This window comes from Bacillus rossius, chromosome 1, assembly GCF_032445375.1.
Source record: "Bacillus rossius redtenbacheri isolate Brsri chromosome 1, Brsri_v3, whole genome shotgun sequence".
NCBI classification, from domain to species: Eukaryota; Metazoa; Arthropoda; class Insecta; order Phasmatodea; family Bacillidae; genus Bacillus; species Bacillus rossius.
In genome coordinates, this window is record NC_086330.1 from 53,301,836 (window position 1) to 53,325,136 (window position 23,301).

Sequence of the window (23,301 nt, forward strand, 5' to 3'; positions counted from 1 at the left end):
TGATTACTCTGTGAAACGTTTACAAAAAATGGTGTGTAATTTTATGCTTGTTGCACACGTCAAATACGCACCAAGTTTTAAGGAAATTCCATCTCACTTGTCTTGTTGAGCACAATGAACTCAACATTTGAGTCCAGTCGAGCTTCAGATACTCACTTGACGTTGCTAGAGTTTTTGTGTGGGCATGACTCTAATTTCAACATCAGGAAAGATGAACAGGAAAGAGTAATGTTACCAGACAGTCAAATGAACATCTGTAAATGTAAGTAATATAATTAAATACACAATTCAGTTTGACAATGAGAACTGCAAAGATCAAAGAAAATGAGTACAATAATACTATCCAACATAGACACATAGACGTCTCAAACGGAGTCTTCATAATGCTTTTGCTTAAATTAACGAAGCTACCAAAATACATGAACCAGATCATACAGGTTGTGCTAAACAGCGAAACATCGATGATACGCTGAATAGCAAAATCTTTAAGGTTTGTTTAGAACAAAAAATCTTGGGTTGTGCTGAACAGTGAAACAAAAACAATGTTACACCTCACACTACACTACACTTTGCTAATATTCTTACTTGAAATGTTAACATCCAAAATAAATTTTTCACAATTTACACAATACAACACAAAAATAGAACATACAATTGTCTGCCAAAAAATCTATACAACAAAATTGAGCAAAAATGTACTATGTGTATTTATTTCCGATTGCTTTGTAATGAGTTTGCAAGACCCCGTTACTCAGTCCCATGCCGATATACACACACATCCCCCACAAGAGTCGAACAAACCCAACTGTAATACATTCACACAGCGCAAAACATATAAGTTAACAGCAAGTAAGGAACTTCAGACGACAATTACAGAAAAATATGCCTCTTAAGTAGTACATACTATCTTACCAGTAATTATTGATACAGTTGTTATGTAATATAACATGCAATACATGATCATTAATATCATATTAACATTTACAAATTTACAATATTTCAGCATTTACAATGCTCTTATCCCTACAAAAATACTTTGCTCTGTCATCACAATAGATAAAATGTTACACCAAGCAACTGTAATACGTATTATTTACTGCTGAATTTTTTATTTGCTTGATTCAACATAGCATAAAAAATACTTCTTTGTAAATACATTAAAGACTGCGAAGAAAATGTCCAATCCTCGCATGATAAGCTTTTACCACACAATAAAAGATATAAGTATATGAACAAAAACTAGATAGCTTAACATATTTTTTTTATAAAATATCAAAAAATCAACTACATATTCAAATTATTACTGTTGACAATGCAGTAAATAGCCATGACACCAGAAAAATTACGTATATTTTACAGCTCTTGGTTTTACTTACGTTAAATTGCCACAACTGCAAAAAGTGTACACAAACTATTACAAAAATTCTTAAATTGTATTAGTACTACTACCTCGTTAGGATATTGCTTTCACATTTCGAGCACAGCACCCATTTTAGTGATAATAAAAATATTAAGACCTTAAAAATACTGTATTTATTATTCGTACCCTGAGCCTATTTAAATCCAAAAAGCAGAATACACCTAAGGTTTACTGATGCTAAATATCAAGTTACTGACAGTTTCTACATTAAACACTATAGAAAGCTGTTCTATATGTAACATTAAGTTATGTGTAGTAATGATTCTGTCTACAAAGTTCATACGTGGCATCTAGCTATGTAAATGCTCACACAAAAGTAACCAGAATTAAAAGGTGTCTTCGGATCACAGATATTTCTTGTCGCTGCTAGGAATGTAACACGGCGCTAATATACATATATGTAAGACTAATCTCAAAACAATAAATATTATAACTTTTATCTTAACTGGCATTGTATTTATACTGTGCGCACTTTTATATTACAAAATATATTCTTCTCTATCTACAAGCTATTCCACCTTCTTTCAATTTTATTGCAGCACACTGTTGCATAGAACATATTATGTACACTAGAAATAAAGCTGAGGACGGCTTGCATATGAAACGCCATCACACAGTATAACCGCAGATCAATCTGTGGTGCTTCCATCTAGTTTTCTAGCAGAGAATTGTTACACCTGTGGAAAATACAGATTGTTTATATAATCAAGCAAAAATTACTTAATATAATGAGCTAAATACAATAAATTTACATAAGTATAATTAAGTGTTGCCAAATAAAATGTCTGTCGAACTTCACTTCGTTCACATCACATCACAATGGATTAGATGTTGACTCCACCTCCTTCTATGTTTTGATTTACAGCCAGGCTCTGTGTCCATAGTGTTTGTGAAACAGTTCCATTTGTTTGGTCATGTTAGCTTCCCAGAAAGTGACTTGTATTTTAGGGTGGCCAGTTTTTTGGCAAAACCTAATTCCAGGATTTTTCCAGATTTTTTAAGATTTTTTTTTTTAAAGAAATTACATAAAGTGTTACAACACTAATAAAAATATAGCTAACATTGTTGATTAAATCAGAGCTAATGGAAAACCAAATTAACAGTTTTACACATAAAAAAACTAAAACTTTAATATTACATAAAATAAAAGTATTTCTGTAAGGAAATATTACTTCTGTAATAAAAGTGTTTTCCCGGAACAAAATTTAACAGTTCTTGTATGTTGTTTAAACTATGAGAGTAGCAATCAACAGCAAAATTTTACTAAAAAACAACATTGGCATAAATAATACAGCAAACCATATGAAGGGTGCAGGGGAAAAACCAACAGGGTCCATAAAACTAAATTGTGCAGGAGAGAGAAAAGAAAGTTTGAAACGTTATAAGTGATATAATGTAGTGTCCATGTTTGTATCAATTATTTAAAAAATTAGTTTAGACCTCGTTGTGTTCCCCTTGAAAATACAGTAACATTCTGTTTTTATTTTATTGCACAATTAATTATTTACTGAAACAGTGACTGGACTCTGTTGGTTATTCCCCTGGATTTTGTAATAGGCTCAATATATTTCTGGAAATATTGTTTATTATTGAATGTTTTATTAGACTATTAAGTCTGAAAACAACAAGAAACAATCTACAGTATATATACCTTCGTTAAATTATTTGAGGTCAATGGTTTCTTTTTATGTTCAACTAACATTAAACAATATAAGATATAAAATTCTGATAGCAAAAAAAAAAAGATGCTTTTTCTATTTAATTGTGTGACAGCATCTTTCCACAGATATCATTATAATATTGAAATTATCAGCACACATCTAGATATCACTTTCCTCATCAGGGATGTCATTATCATGGCTGTGCTGATGAATAGCAAGAAGTTGTCTGTAGTATTCCTTGGATCCCTCATCTTCACAGAACTTTGACAGGATTTCCAGGTCTCGACACTTCTCATTGGGCAGAGGAATAGGTGCAAGGTAGAGCTGGGCAGGTTCTTGAAGATTTGACAGTGTGGATTTTTTCTGCCGCTTCTTCAATTGATCCTTTACAAGTGCAGAGAAGAACACTCCATTGTACATTTCTCTGTGATCTACGGTTTTTGGATCTGATTGAACGAATCTTAGCTGTTTTACTGGCCTTATAGCAAAAGGAAGCTTCTTCTTGTACAATTTTGAAGAAAGAAATCCACCCCAGGCTTTGAACATTGGTTGGCCACATGATACAACAACAAACGGATTCGGCTTGGCTCTGGCCCCTTCGATAACTTCTCTCCAGGCATTAGGAGTTTCAGCCTTTGCATGCTTAGGGATTAAACCCATATTTTTATCAGGTTCCATGAAAGAATGGCCATGCACCGGGTATGTGACAGTAACCATCTCAAAACGCCTTAATTCTGTAGTTACATAGTGCAGGAACTGAATGATATTATGATTTTTGTTTTGTCCTGCACATGAGTCGGCGAAGATATGAAGCTTTTGAATGCCAGTGTCCAGATAGGTGTAGAAAAAATGATACAGCATTGAGCAAACATCATCTGACCCCTTTTTTGCCACTGTCTGGTCATAGGTATACATGATTGAGGAGCCACTTGATAAAACATGTACATTGAAGATGTAAAACGCAAGCTGTCTTCTAAAGTACACCTCACTTGAGGTTATGTTTGGCGTAGGAAGATTTGCCCCGAAATCAATAGCAATGGCCTCAACAGTTGGAGACTGCATAGCTTCCTTTTTGGCATTTCTTTTCTTTTTGTAGAACCAGTCAGCTTTCTTGAGGTGAAGTGTTCTCTCATCTTCTAGCCTCCTATGATCCTCCGGCAACTTCACTAGATCCTCATTACTTGTAGCACTGGCAATTTTTCTAGCGGTATCGGTGAGTTTGGCTTTATGTTCATCACACCAACAGCATGTTTCGGTTCGAGGATAGCCGAAAGAAATGTTGAACTCAGACACGAAAATTTTTCGGAATGTTTCATAAGAGATCTCAATATTGAGATGTTTAGTCAAAAATAGCCCAAGAAGTTTTTTGACATTCAATTACTCTGGAAGATACACTTTTTGAGAGTCTTTCAAGCTGTAGTGTGCTTTACGTCCCTTTAAACTACCAAAAAACTGCATCACAGCTTCACGGGTCTGTTCAGTGAGCTTATGAGGGCGATTAGCGTGTTTGCCTCGTCCATCAATAGGTGACGTGCCTGTTGTTCTCAAAGATGTTTTGATTGTGTGTAACCGGGAGGGTTTAATTCCAAACAGTGACTGGAACCCTTTAAAGCATACTGGTACTTCTACTGTACAGCCACTCCTTACCACACAAACTTTGTAGCTATAGGAACTATCATTTAACCTAGCATCTTCTACATTCTTCCTTGGTCTTCGCCGTGCCACAGGATGTGTTGAAATAAGGCCTGAGAGATAACTGTTCTGTGCATTAGTACCACCTTCATGTCCAATGTTGTTGAATGTTCTTATTAATTCATTTCGTTCAGCCAAAGAAATATTCTGAAAACATTCAAACCGTTTACACTGACAGTCAACTCCAGTTTCAAATGTCGTTGCCCGCAGCTGCTTGGTAACATCTTTGAGGCGACCAAATTTCTTGCGTTTTTTCGTTGTTGTTTCATCACGTGCATGTACATTTTCATCACTCACTTCACTTTCAAGTAATTGAAATTCGTCGTCAATCATTGTTTGCACACAAGTTACTACAGAAATTGAAGAATTATTTCATTCACCATGAAACATTGATTGTAAGAATCTTTTATAACTGGTATAACACAATACAATCTGCATCAATAAACACAAACACACAAACAACATAAGACAATAAAAACCGTCTGGGCCAAAGATAATATAACACACAGCAGTGCAATACCCTACAAGAATAACATAAGTCAGAACTAGGACTGTGTTGGTTATTCCCCTGTTTCAGATGGACTCTGTTGGTTTTTCCCCTGCACTATAAAAATAAAAGCTGCAATACCTTTGGACTGCATCGTTTTTTCCATTTTATCAACTTGCAATGTTACAATAAAGCATGACAGCACTGCATTACAATCATAACCTCAATTTTAACTTTTTTGGACTCTGTTGGATTTTCCCCTGCACCCTTCATATGGTTTGACTTAGGTACTTTTTAATTTTTTTTTCAAGACAAGAGTGCCAACAGACATGCCACTGCCAATGTTATGTACCTTCACTATATTAAATACACAGCATTAGCCAGCAATTATGCAGACCTGCCAACATTCAAATTTAAAAAATCATGAGGGCCTCGATAAAAATTTTCAGGCCCATAAATACAGGTTAGATATAAAAAACAACAAATGAGAATCTTTAAATTTAAGTGACATACCTGTACATATGTTAGATAGTCTCTGCTTCAAAATTTATTTCAAAAAATTATAGGTTGCAGATTTAATTTAGTTGAACATAATTTAGCGCTGTCGTGTAGTGATCATGCAGGGCCGCAACTAAAAAAGATGTAAAATAACATTCTGCTCGTGTAACACTATTATCACTGTTCACAGCAAAATTAATTTTTATATTGGTAGCAATACACTTCAAGTGTTAGTTGTGTTTTTTTGTAGCGACATGTTTCACAATGTCTTCTCTTACACTATGAGAGATAGAAAAATCAGCACGGCACACACTACAAAACGCAAAATTGCTTCCTTTACGTGACTCGAGTATTGATGGAAACTCGTTACTGTAAGCTTTCGTAAAACTTGTTTTGTAACTTTTACAAACAAAATCTTGGGGCCCCGAAAAATCGTGAGGAAACACTATTTTGGCGTGAGGGCGTGAGATGGACCTTAAAATTGTGAGCCTCACACCAAAATCGTGAGAGTTGGCAGGTCTGCTTATGTGTAACGCTAGTGTTCTGGCACAACTACATTTTGTTTTTGCATACAATACTGTTTGAACAATTTACACCTGAGTGATTGTAAATAAAACTTTATATAAATTGTAAAGTAAATGGTTTAACATGTTAAACTTAACAGATGGGATGAGTGTTGGAATAGGTTTAAAGTTAAAAAAAAACCTTTTTTTGCATTTATAAAATTTTAGACAGCAAATGTTATAAGCAAGAAATGCACCATTTATGAATCATTATACACAGGAAATAAATACAATTTCGTTATGGGAAAAATGTCAGGACTTAAAAAAAATATGATATTATATGCAGGGTACCACTGTATATAGTTTAAATAATTTTCCCTTACCTCTACTCATGGTATCAATCCTTGAATTTCCTCAGCTGCTAATTTGTAATCAATAATAAGCCAGAGACTTATGATCAGCAATGTGTCGACAACACCGTAAATCAAGGATATCCCTAGTATTGACAGACTATCAAAATTGGTATCCAGCCACACCCATGACGCTAGTGCAAGTGTTGAGAAATTACTGTTTGACTGCAGGCAGGAATGATAATTACCAGAGGATTCAGTCGTTGTAGTCCATGGTCTTGATGAACTCGATGGCGGAGCAGAACTGAATCCACCAGTACTGCTGCTCCCCTTCCAGCCGGCTGCCGTAGAAGCTGTTCACGTACTGCACTGTCGATAGCAAGGAGGGCGGATTTGCCTGCACACACATACACACACACTACTTAGGACATATCTGCAACACACAGGTATATAGTGCACGCCTGCTGATGGTGTCCAGCTCAATCCTCTATCACAAGTCCCCGACTTATCCAGGTAGGCCTATATTTCTTTGATCAAAACATGTGATATTTCCATAGAAACCACCCGTATAAATAATTTTTGACTTATTAACGCTGCCATAGTCTCAACACATGTATGGATTCATTAATGTTGTGACTTAAATTTTCACATGGTAACAAATATCCTGGAACCTATAGCTGCATTGATGTTTATTACATTAGACTCCAAAGCACCATCACAGAAGGAATTCCTGAACCTATTCCCCCCCCCCTCCCGGCTGACCCTACGCCAACAAAAAAAATTTGACCCAACAGTTAGTTATACAGGATTAGCATTCATATATTTCCCTTCAAAAATTCAAAATTCCCAGAAAATTCACTGATGCTGGACACCTCGTGAATATAGTCTTGTCTTTAACCAGTTCGAACCTGACAACATACCATCTCAAGTGGTTTTACATTTACAAACACACACACAAATCTCAAGTACCTTGATGAGCACATAGACCAACACGGGCACAAAATCATCAGCTGCTGGGACGCCGCGCTCGCTAGCCATGGCCAGCAGGTTCATGATCGTGGTGGCGCAGCGAAACACACACTGCAGCTTGTCCCGAGGAGTCTTGTACGCAGAGATAGCTGCCACCTCTGCCTGGGCAGAGGGCCACGGGCACTCGTAGTGGAACATCTGCAAGCGTACCAGCAGATGTCATGCAAGGCCTAAACATGTGCTGGACGATGCAGTATGTACTTAGAAAGGAAACAAAAATTTTTCCACAGTACAATTTTTTGGACTGTGGCAGGCTCATATAATTTAAAAATTAACTAGAGATATATTTGAGATGATTTTATGTAGAGCTGGGCCGATGCCGATCCCCGATCGTAATAATCGGCCGATTTTGTTAATTTTGCCTATCATAATGACCGGCAAAACGTAGCCGATTATTTGAGCCGATCATTGGTCTCCTACTGCAAACTTATAACATTGAATAATTACCTATACCTAACAACTTTCCATGTTTGTTTACGGTACTTTTCGGGAAGAAAATTTGATTATTCATCGAAAAATAATAGGAATTAATAATTTAAAACTAACCACACACGAAAAACATATACCAATAAAGTAAACAAATAGCGTAAGTTTTATAAACATTGAACAGTTACATACCTAAGTATCAATTTCCACGTATATTTACGGTACTTTCGGTAAAATAATTTTCCATTATACTATTTGCAAAGTTATTTATCATTTACGAACAAAAAATTATGTATTTGTTTACCATTTACGGTTAATATTACCGGAATGGCGAATGGCGACTGTTGGTTAGGTTGGTTATGTGACGCCAGAGATTAGAGTGACGCGCGTACGGATTAATGGCGCTAGTAGTTTCGTGGTTAGTAAACAACTACTCTTCGGGAATTCATCTATTTAGTTTTTTCTCGCTAAATATGGCCTATTGAAAGTTTTGTTTAGCGAAATAAATAGGTATTCTTATCCTGTTTAGCGGGAAATAGAGCTTAACTTTCTTTTGTATAAAAACCTGGTTGATGAAGAGTTTTTATTCCCACAGTAGAACCTCGTTAATCCGTGACGCGCTAATACGGGAATTGGATAATCCGGAACGATTTAAAAGTGCAGAAAAAAAAAGAGAAGGTAAAATTGTCAGCGCTTAAAATTAACGTCACGCGGGCTGGCGGCCGGCAAACACTGCAAGCCATCGCGTGGGCCGCCAAACTCTGCAACGCTGTTTGTACCGACCCTTTGTGTCGCCCCCCCCCCCCCCCTCCTTTCAGCTGTCACATTTGTCACTCTTTAAACTTGAGGGGGACGTCCTGACTTCTGCTTCCCGTCTCCAGTTTGTTTGAATGTTGTTTCACGTGCTGCTGAGTTACTTTCCGCCCGCCAACGCAGGCAGACGCCTGGCGAGTGACGTGTCTGGCTGGCATTCGGCTGGTCTAAGGGGTGCAAGGGCGCCCATACCCGGGGGCAGGGGGGGGCCGTGGCCCCCCCCTAGCTTTCAGGGAAGGAAAAAAAAATAGTGTAGTCAGGTGTTTTACTTTAAAGAAAATTATTTAAATTCAGTATTATGTAGAAGTGGTTCAACACGAAGATATTATTGTATATCGTTTTTTACATGTCTACTTCATTTTTTATGTTAGTTCAAGCATTAGTTCTGCTGCTGTGATATAAGGTGTTGTGTACAGGGAGAAAACGCTGTTCAAGCGCAACGTCCGTGGCGAGTCATTCCCCTTCGTAATCCTACCCAAGCTCACGCGATAACACAACACAACAGATTTAGAACAGTCAGAGTTTAGACGACGCGACAGTTGACACGTGCTTGTAGACGGCGAAATGTTTTGCTACTTTTTCGTCATAATGTGTATGTTCACAAATAACATCTCAAAACAGAGATTTTTCAATAGTCTTTAGGTCTACAGTTTTATGCATCTGGTCTAGATTTAGTTTAGTGTATTCAGTCAGTATAAATAACTTAAGTGTAAATAAATCAGTGAAAGTGTAAAGATAAAAACCTTTGTTATTATGTAGTGTTTCTTAGATTTCCTCATTCGTCACATCCGTTCAGATTATTCACAATTTTTAAGGTAAGCTAACACATTTAAAGTTACTCAAATAAGAATTATTGTCCAGAAAAGTATACAACGTAAAATTTATGTTGGAATTTTGAATTTGAGGAAAACCACTTTTTCCCTTCAAAAGTGTTTAAAGGGATAAGGATTCCGCTACCTTCAGTAGACTCGTAAGCAATTTACACTAGAATCTCGATTTTACGTACGCTCACGGTCGCTTGGATTGCATTCGTAAAATCGTTATCTTCATAAATTTTAAACACCCCACCCCGTGAAGATACATGTTATAATTTATTGAACGGAATATATATAATATTAAATAGTAAAAACAAGACTGCCATCTGCCCTCTGCCCTCCCTTGCGTTCCCCTTATTTTTTTTTAACATTCCACAACTTGCCTCATTGCACGAGTGATATAAAAGTGACATCACAGCGACTAAACACAGTTGCACCACGCATTGCATCATGTTAACTTTTGTGTGGTGACAGTAGGTTGTCCGACATGCCTTTCTTGGATATCTTTCCTTTTCGTAAGACGCGTGCTACTAAAATAAATTTATATTTGAGTTTGCAAACTTGTTCACTCCTTGCCAGAGACAACTGAACACAGACGAGACTTTCCAGGGTTGGGTTGATGAGCTGGAAGAATTCCCTGCCTTGCATTTTTATGGACTTTACCTTATCATATTTATCAGTTAATCTTTAACAGATAGGCTTGAAAAATATTAATGAACGCACTTTTAGTAACATAATCGAGGAGATCAAGCACACAGTTCAGTGTACACCTGTACTGTTTCATAAAAGTGATCATAGGTAGGGACTGAAAAAATTCGCGGTTTCATTGACCACTCGGATAGACTCAACGATTCTCTATGTACTCGGGCAACTATCACCTGGTCATTGGCTACCGACTCGGGACACCTGTTTATTGCGATTCTTATGATTCGATACTTCTTTAGTTGAGTCTTTGCCATTGGCCTAGAGTCCTTCAGGTAAATTGCGGTCCAATCACTGACGCAGCATTAAGCTAAATGAGTTTGGATTCCAGCCTGTCTCGAAAGGAATCCGCGAATTTTTACTGTCTCTAATCATAGGCTTATTTGGTGAAGAAAAACGCTGCTCTGTAACGACAGACATTCATTAAAAACACAGTACATTTTAGTGCGAGAAGCCCTTGAATTTGTGATAGCCACAGGGAATTATTTGTTTGTATAGTAAGTTAAAAAAAAACTTAGTTGAAAATCCGCTCGTCACGTCTACTTGCTGTCACTTACACCAATTTTGAGTGTTTTTTACTGGGAAACCGATGCAGCGAAGGTAATGAATGCGACACATGTCAAGATAATGCCTAATGGCATGGGTTGTTGGATATTAGCGGAAAGGAGAGGAAGTAGCTACTCAATATCGTTTCTTTCTCTCACGCTTCACAAGGTTTCAAGCTCAGTTGCTATGCTCACGAGCTGGAAATGTTGGAATGAGTAAGTAATGTTGAGTATAGTTCATTTGCGGTAAAATATATATTTTTACGGCCTCCACATAATTTTTCAATCGAAGAAATTTCAAACTTTGCGACAAATAAAGTGTACCTAGTCCATTTTTTCTTTTCGATTATGAGTTTGATGCCGCAATAACTTATACAATATTCACTAACGGTAAATGGCTGTTGTATTAGCTTTAAAATATGAATACGCTGTGCATAAAAAATAAATATTTTTATATGTTTTCATAGTGTTTTTTTAATTTTTATTAAATATATTTTGGTGTCAAAATTTCCGAATTTTAGATGGTTCCTGAAAAATGTATTCGTAAAAACGCGGCTTCGTTGAGTCCGGGCTCCGTAAAATCGAGGTTCTAATGTATCTTAATTCTGAAGTTAAGTACTGAACATGTTATTTAAGGGTTTATCAGGGCCGTATTTACGCGCAGGCTATCTAGGCTGTAGCCTATGGGCCCGCACCACAAATGAGGGCCCGCACCACACGACACGAAAAAAAATTATACTGCGATGTGGATCTTCTTATATTCTTAAAATACGCGTCGACATATTGTCCAGTTGTTTTGTGTAGATTAATTGCGCTGAACTAAACTCTTCTGTGGAAAGCTGATTATGAGTTATGTCAGCATTTAGAAATTTTTGATTATTTTCATTGGTTTTGGTGTCACTTAATTCCTTAACCTCTAAATACTGTTTGGTTAAATTGTCTAGTTTAATAATAAACTAATTTTTTCTGCGCTTTACTATCACTAAATAAACTTATAGTCCTCGACTACTGAATCCATCTGTGCTAATTTTAAATGATAAGCAATTATGATTCATATCGAAACATAGTAATATTCATTTAATTGTGAAACAATTTTTGACTATAATTATAAGCGTATTTCAGGTGTTACATTTAAAAACAACTGTTTTCTGACTGTAATAACATATTTAAATCGTTTCTCTCCCACAGTTGAATCTTTTGACCAACACGTTTTCAACTTTATAATTATTTTAATTTAATTTGTACGCGACATTTATTTAGGGGTAAAGAGAGCAATTAGTTGAAGGACTGTATTCTTGATATCCGTGTACCCGAGACGCTGTAAAAGTATAAGGACTGTATTCCTGCATTTTTGTTGCTAAAAATTCATTTGTTTCAATAAAATAGTTAATATTTAATTAATAAAGTAGCCAATAAAGATTTTTTTATGGCGAATGAGTACTGTGGTCTAGTATTTTAGTAACAGGACAAAAAATTTTAACAGGGTCAGAACTGGAACTATTTTATGGCTAGTAACAAGCCGCAGTTAAGTCTTCCAAAAGATTAAAAATACTTCATACCCCTAAGTCTGGCCCCCCCCTACAAATTATCATATGGGCGCCCTTGAAGGGGTGGAGGGGGGTGGGGAGCTACCCAAAATTTATGTGTACAAGGTCAGCACGATCTTATCTTTCTCTCTTCGGCTGTTGTAAATGACCGTGAACTAATGGCTAGGCAGTGCCGTATTTTTTTAAGCCTAGACAATTTGAAGGCCCTTACCGTTAACCGATTATCCGGGTTTATTTATTTATTATTTTTTTTTTTTTTACAGAATTTCAATTATCGGCGGGTCCCAATGAACACGAATAATGGGGAGTTTACTATTTTTATCCATCTGCTACCAAGGCACAGTAAGCCTCGGGAGATGTTACGTCACATGACCTTGGCCTTAACCCAGCTGCACGCTGGTGTCTGAGAAGCTTGACAAGACCTTCCGGGCTTACCTGTATAATCGCTAGTCCGTGAAATTTATGATGTCGTGATTTTTAAGTAATCATGTCAATGAAAAGTAGTTTTGTCTGGGAATATTTCACCGTTTATAGTGATCCATCAAAAGCAACTTGTAATCAGAGGTACTTGAAAGGCTCTAATCGGCTCAGAAGATCGGCAGCAGATGATCGGCATCGGCATGATCGGCAAAATAGGTGATCGGCCCAGCTCTAATTTTATGGCTAATCAAGATTAAATCTCATAAGGCATCACAGGGCAATAAATTCTTGCTTCTTCTTTGCACTTATAATTTGATGTACTATGATGTGTTGTACTTAAATGTACTGCATATACTTATACTAAGAAACATTACAGTAAGTTTCATTGATTTTTGAAAATATGTACTTCTCTAGTATAGGAAATTAAAGGAACTGGTAAATTTCTGGATCAGCAATTGTAATAGTATTTAGGCAAGTGGCACATCCCTAGTGAAACTGGCCTTTAGTAAAGTTAGTTCTATGGCTGGACTATGCTTTTAAAACCATCAGCTTTCATGAAGGATTCAAATATGTTGTCAAAAATTTAACACTACTCACAAAAATTACAGAAATACACCCAAAACCTCACCTTTGGAATGCGAAGATCTTTATGGTTGGGCGTGATGACAGCAGACAACTTCTTCATATGTTCATGCAGCACCCTGAGATCACAAAAGATCGCTTAAAATCAAGTGAGAACACAAAACTACAGTATACAATACAATATCGGTGCAACCTCTACCATAATTAGTCAGGACACAAACACAAAAACCCAATCATGGAAACAACCAATAGATGGGGACTTACCTTACCTTATCTCAAAAGATAATGACCAAAATATAAAAATAGTTTACATAAAATGTTTTTAAAAACACACAGCTAATAGAATAAAAGAGCATTCATGTGAGGCACACTTTAAAGAACCTATGTGTGTTAATTTTTAAAAATGAATATACTACTCAGAATTTTTAATGTAGGGTAGTATTTTTTATGTTTTTCTTGTATATTTTAACATACTAAAACTAGGCCACTGACAAAAATATCAGTACCATTTAAAGAGACCTTCTGGTCTTGAGTAGAGACCCCAAAAAATACCAAAGCCCAGAAATTCACGCAAAACGAAGAAATTTGATGGTTTTGTTTTTACAGTACTCACAAAATTCAAACATTTTTTGTGGAAAAACAAAGATTGGTGTGAAATACAGATGTTTCCACGACTGGATCAACTCCATTTCTGAAAACTTCACGTGTTGATCATAGAGGCTTCTATCTCCGAGGCAGCACCGGGATGGGTTACATTACATTAACATTTACTCTAGTTGTTTATATATACATACACACATACAGTACCGGTCAAAAGTTTAAGACCACTGTGTAAAATAATAAAATAGCACATAGAACCTAAAGTTTTGCCGAGAAATATATTAAATTTTTTTGAAATATTCTTTTACATATAAGTAAAGAATACCTACAGCTGCGACGATAGGCTATGTTTATTTTAGGTGTTATTCACTTTTAAAGATTTTCTTGTAACTACAAAATTACCACATTTTGCGACATTCAAAAATTTTAGTGTCCTATACCTTTAAAGTTACATCTACAGTGAAATTCCGTTACAACGTACTTCAGAATAACGTATCTTTCAGTTCAACGTATGATTTTAAATTCCCGCTCAAAACACCAATGTAAACAATGTAAAAATATTTCACTTTAACATTAAAAACGTATCCTACCTTGTTCGCATCACGCGAAATAATTGACTGTACAAACAACGATTGCAACGGATTGCGTTACGAGACGAAAAACAATGGTGAGCGGGCCCGATAGCCACACTTACCATCACGAAAACACACGATGAACTGACTTCCTGACGGAAGTCCGACGCGCTGCCAACCTTGGCAGCGTTGCCAAATCTGGAACCATGGTGGCCAACTGTGAAGGGGTGGCGCTGCTACTTGTGCAGCGCGGGAATTCAAATGTTCGAATGTTCAGTCTCAAATTTGTTGCACACGTAACGTCAGCAAAAATACTTAAATACCTATGTACACTATACACACTCCAAACATTCCGCCCACCTTGAAATGACCCATTTCAACACTACTCAAGAGGCAATGGGCACAACTTCACTACAGGGCGTTTTAGACTCCCAGAGGTGGTACGCACTGTAGCGACCCTAGGCACACCATCAGATCCAGGATGAAGATGCAGGACGCGTCCCAACTTCCATTGCAGGGGAGGTACTCTATCTTCCTTTATCAACACCAATTGGTTTGGTGTGATAGCTATCGTTTGATCTTGCCACTTCGAACGCTGCTGCAGTGTGTGCAGATATTCGCGGTGCCACCGGTGCCAAAAGTCTTGATGCAACCGCGATACTAGTTGCCAACGCTGCAGTCTGTTAAGTTGTACCTGTTCCAATTCGGGTTCAGGATGCGACACCAGCGGCTCCATGGTCAAGAAGTGTCCTGGGGTGAGAGCACGCAGATCATTGGGATCGGAACTTAATGGACAGAGTGGCCTAGAATTCAGTATGGCCTCCACTTGGACCACGACCGTGTAGAGCTCCTCAAAGCTGAGAATCTGTTCACCAATGACCCGATTTAAATGTGACTTGAACGCCTTAACTGCAGCCTCCCACAAGCCTCCGAAATGAGGAGCGGCTGGAGGGTTGAAGTGCCACCTCACTCCAAAAGGAGCTAAACAATCCACTATGGTCTGCTGATGCGATGAGGATGACAACATGCGTTGCAGTTCTGTCAGCTGGTTGTGGGCTCCAACAAAGTTCGTCCCGCAATCGCTATAGAGGTCAGAGGATCTCCCTCTGCGGGCGATGAAATGTTTGTATGCAGCAAGGAACACCTCAGTCGACAGGTCAGACGCCAACTCCACATGAACCGCCTTAGTGGTACAACATAAAAATATACACAGATAGGCCTTCAACAGAGTGACTTTGCGCACACGAGCCAGTTTTATGAAAAAGGGGCCAGCGTAATCCACGCCGGCCTTCGAAAATGGTTTCACTTGCTGGACTCTCATGGCCGGGAGACTTCCCATGAGGGGTGTAAAAGTGGGTGGCTGTGCCTTGAAACACTTCAAGCAGCGGTGAACACAGCTGGTGATTGCCTGCTTATCTGAGAGAATCCAAAATTTCTCTCTAAGAATACTTTGAAGTGCTTGTATCCCGGGATGTTGATTGACGTTTTGATAGTGTTGTATAATCCTGCTCGTCAAGGGGTTTGATTTAGGAAGCAAGGCCGGGTGTTTGTGTTGAAACGGGAGCTTCGACTGGTCAAGCCTGCCACCCACCCTAAGAAACCCATCAGAGTCGAGGAAAGGATGAAGCTTCCGTATCTGTGGTGAGGTTCGCTTATTCTTTCTCAAAGAGGCCAGGTCATCTTTGAACACCATCGACTGAACTCGAAGTATCCAGAAATTTAAGGCAGTCTCCAACTCACGAGGACACGGGGTCCCTGATTCACGAGCACTTTGTGAGTGACGACAATTAGCAACAAAACGCAGAATATAGGCAGTCACTCTCAGTAACTTCATTAGACTGCTGAAACGTTCGACCAGTGAATCAATGTCTTCAGTATACAGAATAGTTGCCAATGCCAACGACTTCTTCTCCTGTTGGACCAAATCGGAAATGTCACTACACGAAGCACTTGCAGGCCATTCATCTGCAGGTAACGTCAACCATGCAGGGCCTGTCCACCAAAGGTGGTGGTCAAGTATCTGGGCAGGTAACAATCCACGTGAGCCACAGTCAGCAGGGTTGTGTTCTGAACGCACGTGCCTCCACCAACTTGAAGGGGTCAGGTCCTGAATCTCACTAACCCTATTTGCCACAAATGTTTTTAACTCATGAGATGAAGAGTGGATCCACGCTAGGGCTACTTGTGAATCAGTCCAGGCAACAATGGAGGTGAATTCAAGTTCCATTCCATGCACATTTATCATGTGACGAAGCAACCGAGACAAGAGAAGAGCTCCACACAACTCCAACCGAGGTAGAGACTGGGCCTTGACAGGGGCTACTTTAGATTTGCCAGCGAGCAGGTGTACCGTGATTGTCCCATCAACATCAACCACACGAAGGTAGACACTTGCTGCATAACCCAATTCTGAACTGTCTGAAAATCCATGAAGTTGATAGGAACAGCCCTGTTTTCCCCTGACAAGGCGAGAGATGTTGAGTGCAGACAGAAGAGGGAGCTGGCTGTTGAACTTGTTCCAGCTGTCTAATATGTTTGGTGGTGGTTTTGCATCCCAGTCGAGATTTTGAACCCAAAGGACTTGAATGAGACATTTTGCAAACATGCTGATAGGTGTCAACCAACCGAGAGGATCGAAAATCCTTGCCACGTTCGATAAAATTGTCCTTTTTGTCGCAGGGCAGGCGCTGGCTCGGACCTTGTATGAATATGTGTCGGAGGTGGGGTTCCACTGTAGTCCCAGTACCTTGATTACAGTGCAGCTGTCCTGATCCAAGGCTAACGGTTGGAGGGTTTCAATATCCTCAGCAGGAAGCCAATTCAGGAGTGTCGGATGGTTGCTCATGAATTTTCGGAGTTGAAATCCCCCTTTCGCTAAAAGCTTGATGAGCTCTTGCTGCATGGCCACTGCAGAGTCCACAGACGGCGCACCCGTAACAACATCGTCCACATAAACATCCGACAACAACACTCGAGAGGCAGTGGGAAATTGTTCTCTCTCATCTTCAGCCAGCTGCTTAAGAGTGCGGAGTGCCAAGAATGGGGCTGAAGACACTCCATAGGTCACAGTTTTCAGCCTGTAGTCCTGGACTGGAGCTGCGTCACTAGAGCGCCACACAATACGTTGATAATCCTGATGATGACGATGGACATGGATCTGGCGATACATTTGTTTTACGTCTGCCGTGAAAACTACAACATGTAAACGAAAGCTCAATAGTAGATTAAAAATATCTTGCTGCAATTTTGGCCCTGTTAACAAAGTATCATTAAGCGACACACCTGTGGAACTCTTGGCTGATGCATCAAAAACAACGCGCACCTTTGTAGTGGAGCTGTCTGGTTTCACGACAGCGTGGTGAGGTATATAGAAGGCATGGGCACAGTCCATTTCTGTCTCAGCGACTCTTTCCATGTGGCCCATCGCGAGATAATCCTCCATAAACTCGGAATACTTCTGCTTGAGGGCAGGGTCCCCTTTGAGACGTCTTTCCAGGCGAAGCAAACGATTAATGGCTTGAGGTCTAGAGGACCCTAACTCTGGCTCAGGTTGACAAAACGGTAACGCAACGCTGTACCGGCCGGTCTCATGCCTTGTGTAAGACTTCACAAACAGCTCTTCACAGTGTACATCCTCGGGAGACTGATGCTTCACAAGGGGAAATTCTTCAATCTCCCAAAACCTTCTCATGACATCAGGTAATGGGGGATGAGAGGTCACCAGCGAAACACAAAGGGATGTCATGTTGGTTGAAGTCTGTTCAATTTCCACCTTCCCCATCAGGATCCAACCTAGTACAGAGTCTAGAGCCACTGGAGACCCATCAATCTTTCCACCTTTCATTAAATACGGAACCAGGTCAGCACCAATAAGTAGGTAGACTGGACCAGGAGTGTCAAAGGCAGGATCAGCAAGGTGCAAGTGTGCCACAGATTTACGAACCCTATCAGACAACTTTGTACCTGGCACACTACTGGTTATACGAGGAAGCACAAAAACATCCAGCGCAAACTGAGACGCTAAGATGCCAACTGGTGTGATAACAACTGAAACATAGGATTTGGCCACATTGACAGGGGTGTTGGATAAGCCCTGTATGGGCAAATGCGTCCCCCTTTTAGTTAACCGCAGGTTCTGAACACACTTCTCTGAAATGAAGCTAGCTTGGCTAGCAGTGTCAAGCAGTGCCCGAACAACAAATGGTGTACCAGTGCGGTCGAGGATGTTTACCTGAGCAGTTGACAACAGGACAGTCTTAGAACAGCTCGGGGCTGCGGCGGTAACGGCAACTGTCGCAGAATTAGCTTCTGTTGACAAAGCATTGAAGCCTTCTGGAGATGCACAGCTGCCTTCGGGTGGTTGCTGCTTAAAATGTAACAAAGTATGGTGGCGAGCTCCACAATGACGACATGCTGACGATGGACAACCTTTGGCTCGATGTGCAGGCGAAAGACAATTCAAGCACAGATCCTGTCTTTTCACAATGGTATACCTATCTTTAGGGTCACTTTGATTAAACTTACTGCATTTTACAAGAGCATGTGGGCCACCACACAGACCGCAGGTCTGTGAGGAGCTGACTAAACTATTCAGCGCTTGACCACGAGATTGCTTCCAGCCAGCGAATGGTGGAGAAGATTTTCTCATGGGCGGCTGCAGTCCTGACGACTTGCCACGTGACTGAGCAACAGCCTCCTGAGCGCGACAGTGCTTTTCCAAAAACTTTACGAAATCACTCACTGTAGGGAACTCATTAGTAAGCGACATTTCCCACTGTGTCTGAAGACAAGAATCTAAGCGCTTGCATAGGATAGGAAGCAGGATCAAGTCCCACTGAGTCACTGGCACATCCAGTGCCGTCAGGGCAGAAATGCTCTCAGTGATGTTTGTCAACAATTGGCGTAGTGCTTTAGGTGAGTCAGAGGTAACAGCTGGTGCGTGCAAGAGTGCATCTACGTGTATTGCCACGACAAGTCGCTTATTTTCATACCGCCCTGCGAGTAGCTTCCAGGCCACATCAAAGTTGGCATTGGACATAGTCAAGGAACTAATCATCCCTAAAGGCTCTCCACTGAGGGCAGATCTCAGATAGGCTAACTTTTCTACAGGGGAAAGCTCACTATTATTGGTGATAAGTGTACTGAACAAGTTCGAAAAGTTGGGCCATTGCTGTGGACTACCATCAAAACTTGGAAGTGATATCTTCGGCAGGGCCACCCGTGGTTTGCTCACCTGAGACTGTGGTTGGCTGGAGGGCTGTACCTTTGAGTCCTCTATGCCGGCTACAACGGCCCTGATTTGGAAGTATTTATCATCGAAAGCTTCCATGCGAGAAGCGTGCTCAGCTACGTCCACATCTGTTTCGCCGATGGCTGCTTCCACCGCGACGCAGTCAACTTCGAACTGCTCCTTTATGTTTTCCAAGTCGCGCACTGTTGCAAGAAATAAGTTTCTTTGCGAGGGGTCCTCACGCGCGCTTTGAGAAAGGTCAAATGCCCGCTTCAGGCGACTCTCTGCGATGCGCACGCGTATCAGCGCTGACCGTTTATCCGCCATAGTAAATAGTCACGTAGTACAATGACTCAACACATAACCTAAAACACCACCACGTGAGAAGTATGCCGGTAAATGTTACCTCGGTGACGCACGAGTAACTACAGCGGAGACAAACTCAACGTTCAACGAAGCACAAAAGGTTAGAGAAAATTACATACCCAAGAAATTTGCCCTACACACAAAAACGTTCACCACGCGGCACACGACACGCCGAAACAACGAAAGCGACGCCGGCACAAATAGATCCGGCCCGGAGGACCAAATGTTCGCATCACGCGAAATAATTGACTGTACAAACAACGATTGCAACGGATTGCGTTACGAGACGAAAAACAATGGTGAGCGGGCCCGATAGCCACACTTACCATCACGAAAACACACGATGAACTGACTTCCTGACGGAAGTCCGACGCGCTGCCAACCTTGGCAGCGTTGCCAAATCTGGAACCATGGTGGCCAACTGTGAAGGGGTGGCGCTGCTACTTGTGCAGCGCGGGAATTCAAATGTTCGAATGTTCAGTCTCAAATTTGTTGCACACGTAACGTCAGCAAAAATACTTAAATACCTATGTACACTATACACACTCCAAACATACCTTTCAATACAACGACCATTCTTTTCCAGTTATCAGGAAAATTTTACATAACAGTTTTTTGCGCAGGAGTTCTTTAATATAAATGTACATTATGATCAATTTTTATCGCTTTCAAGAATCGTTAACAACTATAAAACGTAAACAAACAATGTCTCAACGATTCATAGAATCATAGTACAGTATTACGTGCCATTCTTCCTCCTCCATGGATCACACACTTTAGTGTACGAGACGATCTAAACAATCGATTGCTGTCTCGCCCCTCTTCAAGACTTTTTTTTAGCTGCGCCAGCTTTTGGTTATTTGTAGAGCACGTTTTAAAAGTTTTTACTAACGCAGATACAAACGTTAAATAAAAATTATATTTTAACTTATATGCGTAATAGAAAATCCAATGTTAATTTATACAGGTTAAGTTTTGAACTGTTTTGTCTCATAACATGGCCGACACGCTTTAATTGTGTTGCCATGAAGATAAGAATGTTGCCTGGCACAGCCATGCTCGCAACACGCGCTACTAGTGCGGTGCTATGTTTATCTATGGATGCGAGGTTTGTTTACGTTTGACGTGGCGCGATGCAAACAATATTGTTGATTGAATATTTTAATCAGGATGGATGGTCAAAAAGATAAAAAGAAACTCATGCAGTTCACATTGAAGGAGAAATGCAGATGTGGCACGGTCATTTGGTTTGGTGCTCACTACACTGTCAACAATAATAAAAGAACGCTAAAAAGTGATTAAAATATGAACAGTCATCTTTATCTGCTGGTCGCAAGAGACTTCGCCTAGGAGAAAACAAGGGAATTCTGTCCCAATAAATGTACATATCTGCAAAAAAGTTTAACCCATTTGTCATTTTGTGTTCGACAGATATAAATTTTGTACATGTAGGCCTATAATATAGGCTACTGTATAAAGTTGAATAATTTTTTTTTAAATTCTTGTTGTTTTACAAATATTTGCTTCCAAGCTAATGTAACATTTGATCCCCTTCTACTTTATATTTAAAAATTCAAAAATACTATGTTTTAAAGGTAAATATATAGACTTTCGGAATAAAGTACTTTCATTACTAAGTATAAAAGTTGAGGCTTTATTGATGTACTTTATAACGAGATTCTACTGTACGTGGAATTTTTTTTTTTCCATAGAAAAGTGTGTTTGTCAGTTTGCTTAAATAAAAAAAAATCCGAAAAATATCCAAAGAAAAGCCGGGCACAAGTTAAAACAGTAAACTACTTTATGTATCAAAATACCCTCTTAGAGAATTATTGGAATAAATGTTATAAAATAAAAAGAAAAGGTATAAGAATTCTTAATTTTTTTCTGGAAAAGAGGCATTTTCCTTCAATTCATAGCATACAGAAAATAAATATAAAGGGAACAAAAGGCAAAAAATAAAAAAAATTGAGACAATTTTACATATAAGAAAAAAATTTTACACTTGATTTTTTTTGCACCACTTTTATGTTTTAGTACTGTATTTTTGCATCAATTTTGCCTTATTTTAACACAACTTTTGGTAATTTTAGTTTACCATGACCATGAGGCATGAGGCTCATTAAATGAGCACTTATAAGCACTGAAAACAAAGTTTACATTACACGTAGCATTCTACTATACCTCAAATAATTACTATAAATACCAAAATTTGTAACTAGTACAGTTTACATACAAGAGCAAAGCCACAGCAGTACCCATTTTACACTTCAAACTCGTATGTGTATTGATATGATACAACTTATTGGCATGAAGAGCTTCAACAATTGTATCGATAGTTTTGACATTGTAACAGATATTTATGTAGCATGGTCTAGCAAAAACAAAGATTATCTGCATGTATAAAAATATACTGATACATACACATGGCCAAATTCTGAAAATTCTGAAGAATAAAAGATTGCCTTTTCTAAACCCTTCTGAGAAAATCACAGTTTTGGCGATAGTAGGTACATTTGTATACTGTTTTGCTGGTTACAATTTCCGACAAATTTAGTGATTTAAGGTGAAGCAGACTATATAGTTGGTTGTAGAAAAATAAAGGATGGTTCAGGTGATTCTGATACTTCAAAATCCAGCCAGTATTTTGGAATCAGGTATCAGCACTGGCATGGCACAGCTTTAGTTGAAAGGTAGTGGATGTCACACTCACTGGTCCCTGGAGACATCCCCATCCCCATTGGGATAGAGGGCATGCAGATACACCCGACTCATCACTGCCCGTTCCACCGCAGTGCGCGCCTGCTCTAGCTGGCTCTCACTGGCAACTGAAACAAACAAAAAATACTCTTCCTCACATGCCCAATTGGTTTTATTGACGGCACTTCCTTTGAGTTCCTTCTGAACTCTCTAGTGTTGGTGGATCACAAATTCTCTCACCAGATATTGACTAAATATTTTCAAAATTTAAAAAATCACTACGAACAATTTAATGATAACACATAATCACTTGTTGAGAATATTTGAGGAAACTTAAATACAA

At 39.2% G+C, this 23,301-nt stretch overlaps 1 protein-coding gene across 2 annotated transcripts in view; it reads right to left on the bottom strand.

Annotated features, from left to right (window-relative positions):
• Positions 1–683: 683 nt before the first annotated feature.
• LOC134536130 (GTPase-activating protein and VPS9 domain-containing protein 1) overlaps positions 684–23,301 on the bottom strand; it is a 173,520-nt gene continuing 150,902 nt past the window's right edge. For both annotated transcript variants that reach the window (XM_063375727.1, XM_063375719.1), the window contains 5 exons: positions 22,972–23,086; positions 13,537–13,609; positions 7,581–7,778; positions 6,860–7,008; positions 684–2,097 (listed from right to left, as the gene is read on the bottom strand). In XM_063375727.1, coding sequence (XP_063231797.1) covers positions 6,868–7,008; positions 7,581–7,778; positions 13,537–13,609; positions 22,972–23,086 — 527 coding nt within the window. In that variant the 3' untranslated portion in view covers positions 684–2,097; positions 6,860–6,867. The remainder of the gene's footprint in view (positions 2,098–6,859; positions 7,009–7,580; positions 7,779–13,536; positions 13,610–22,971; positions 23,087–23,301) is intronic.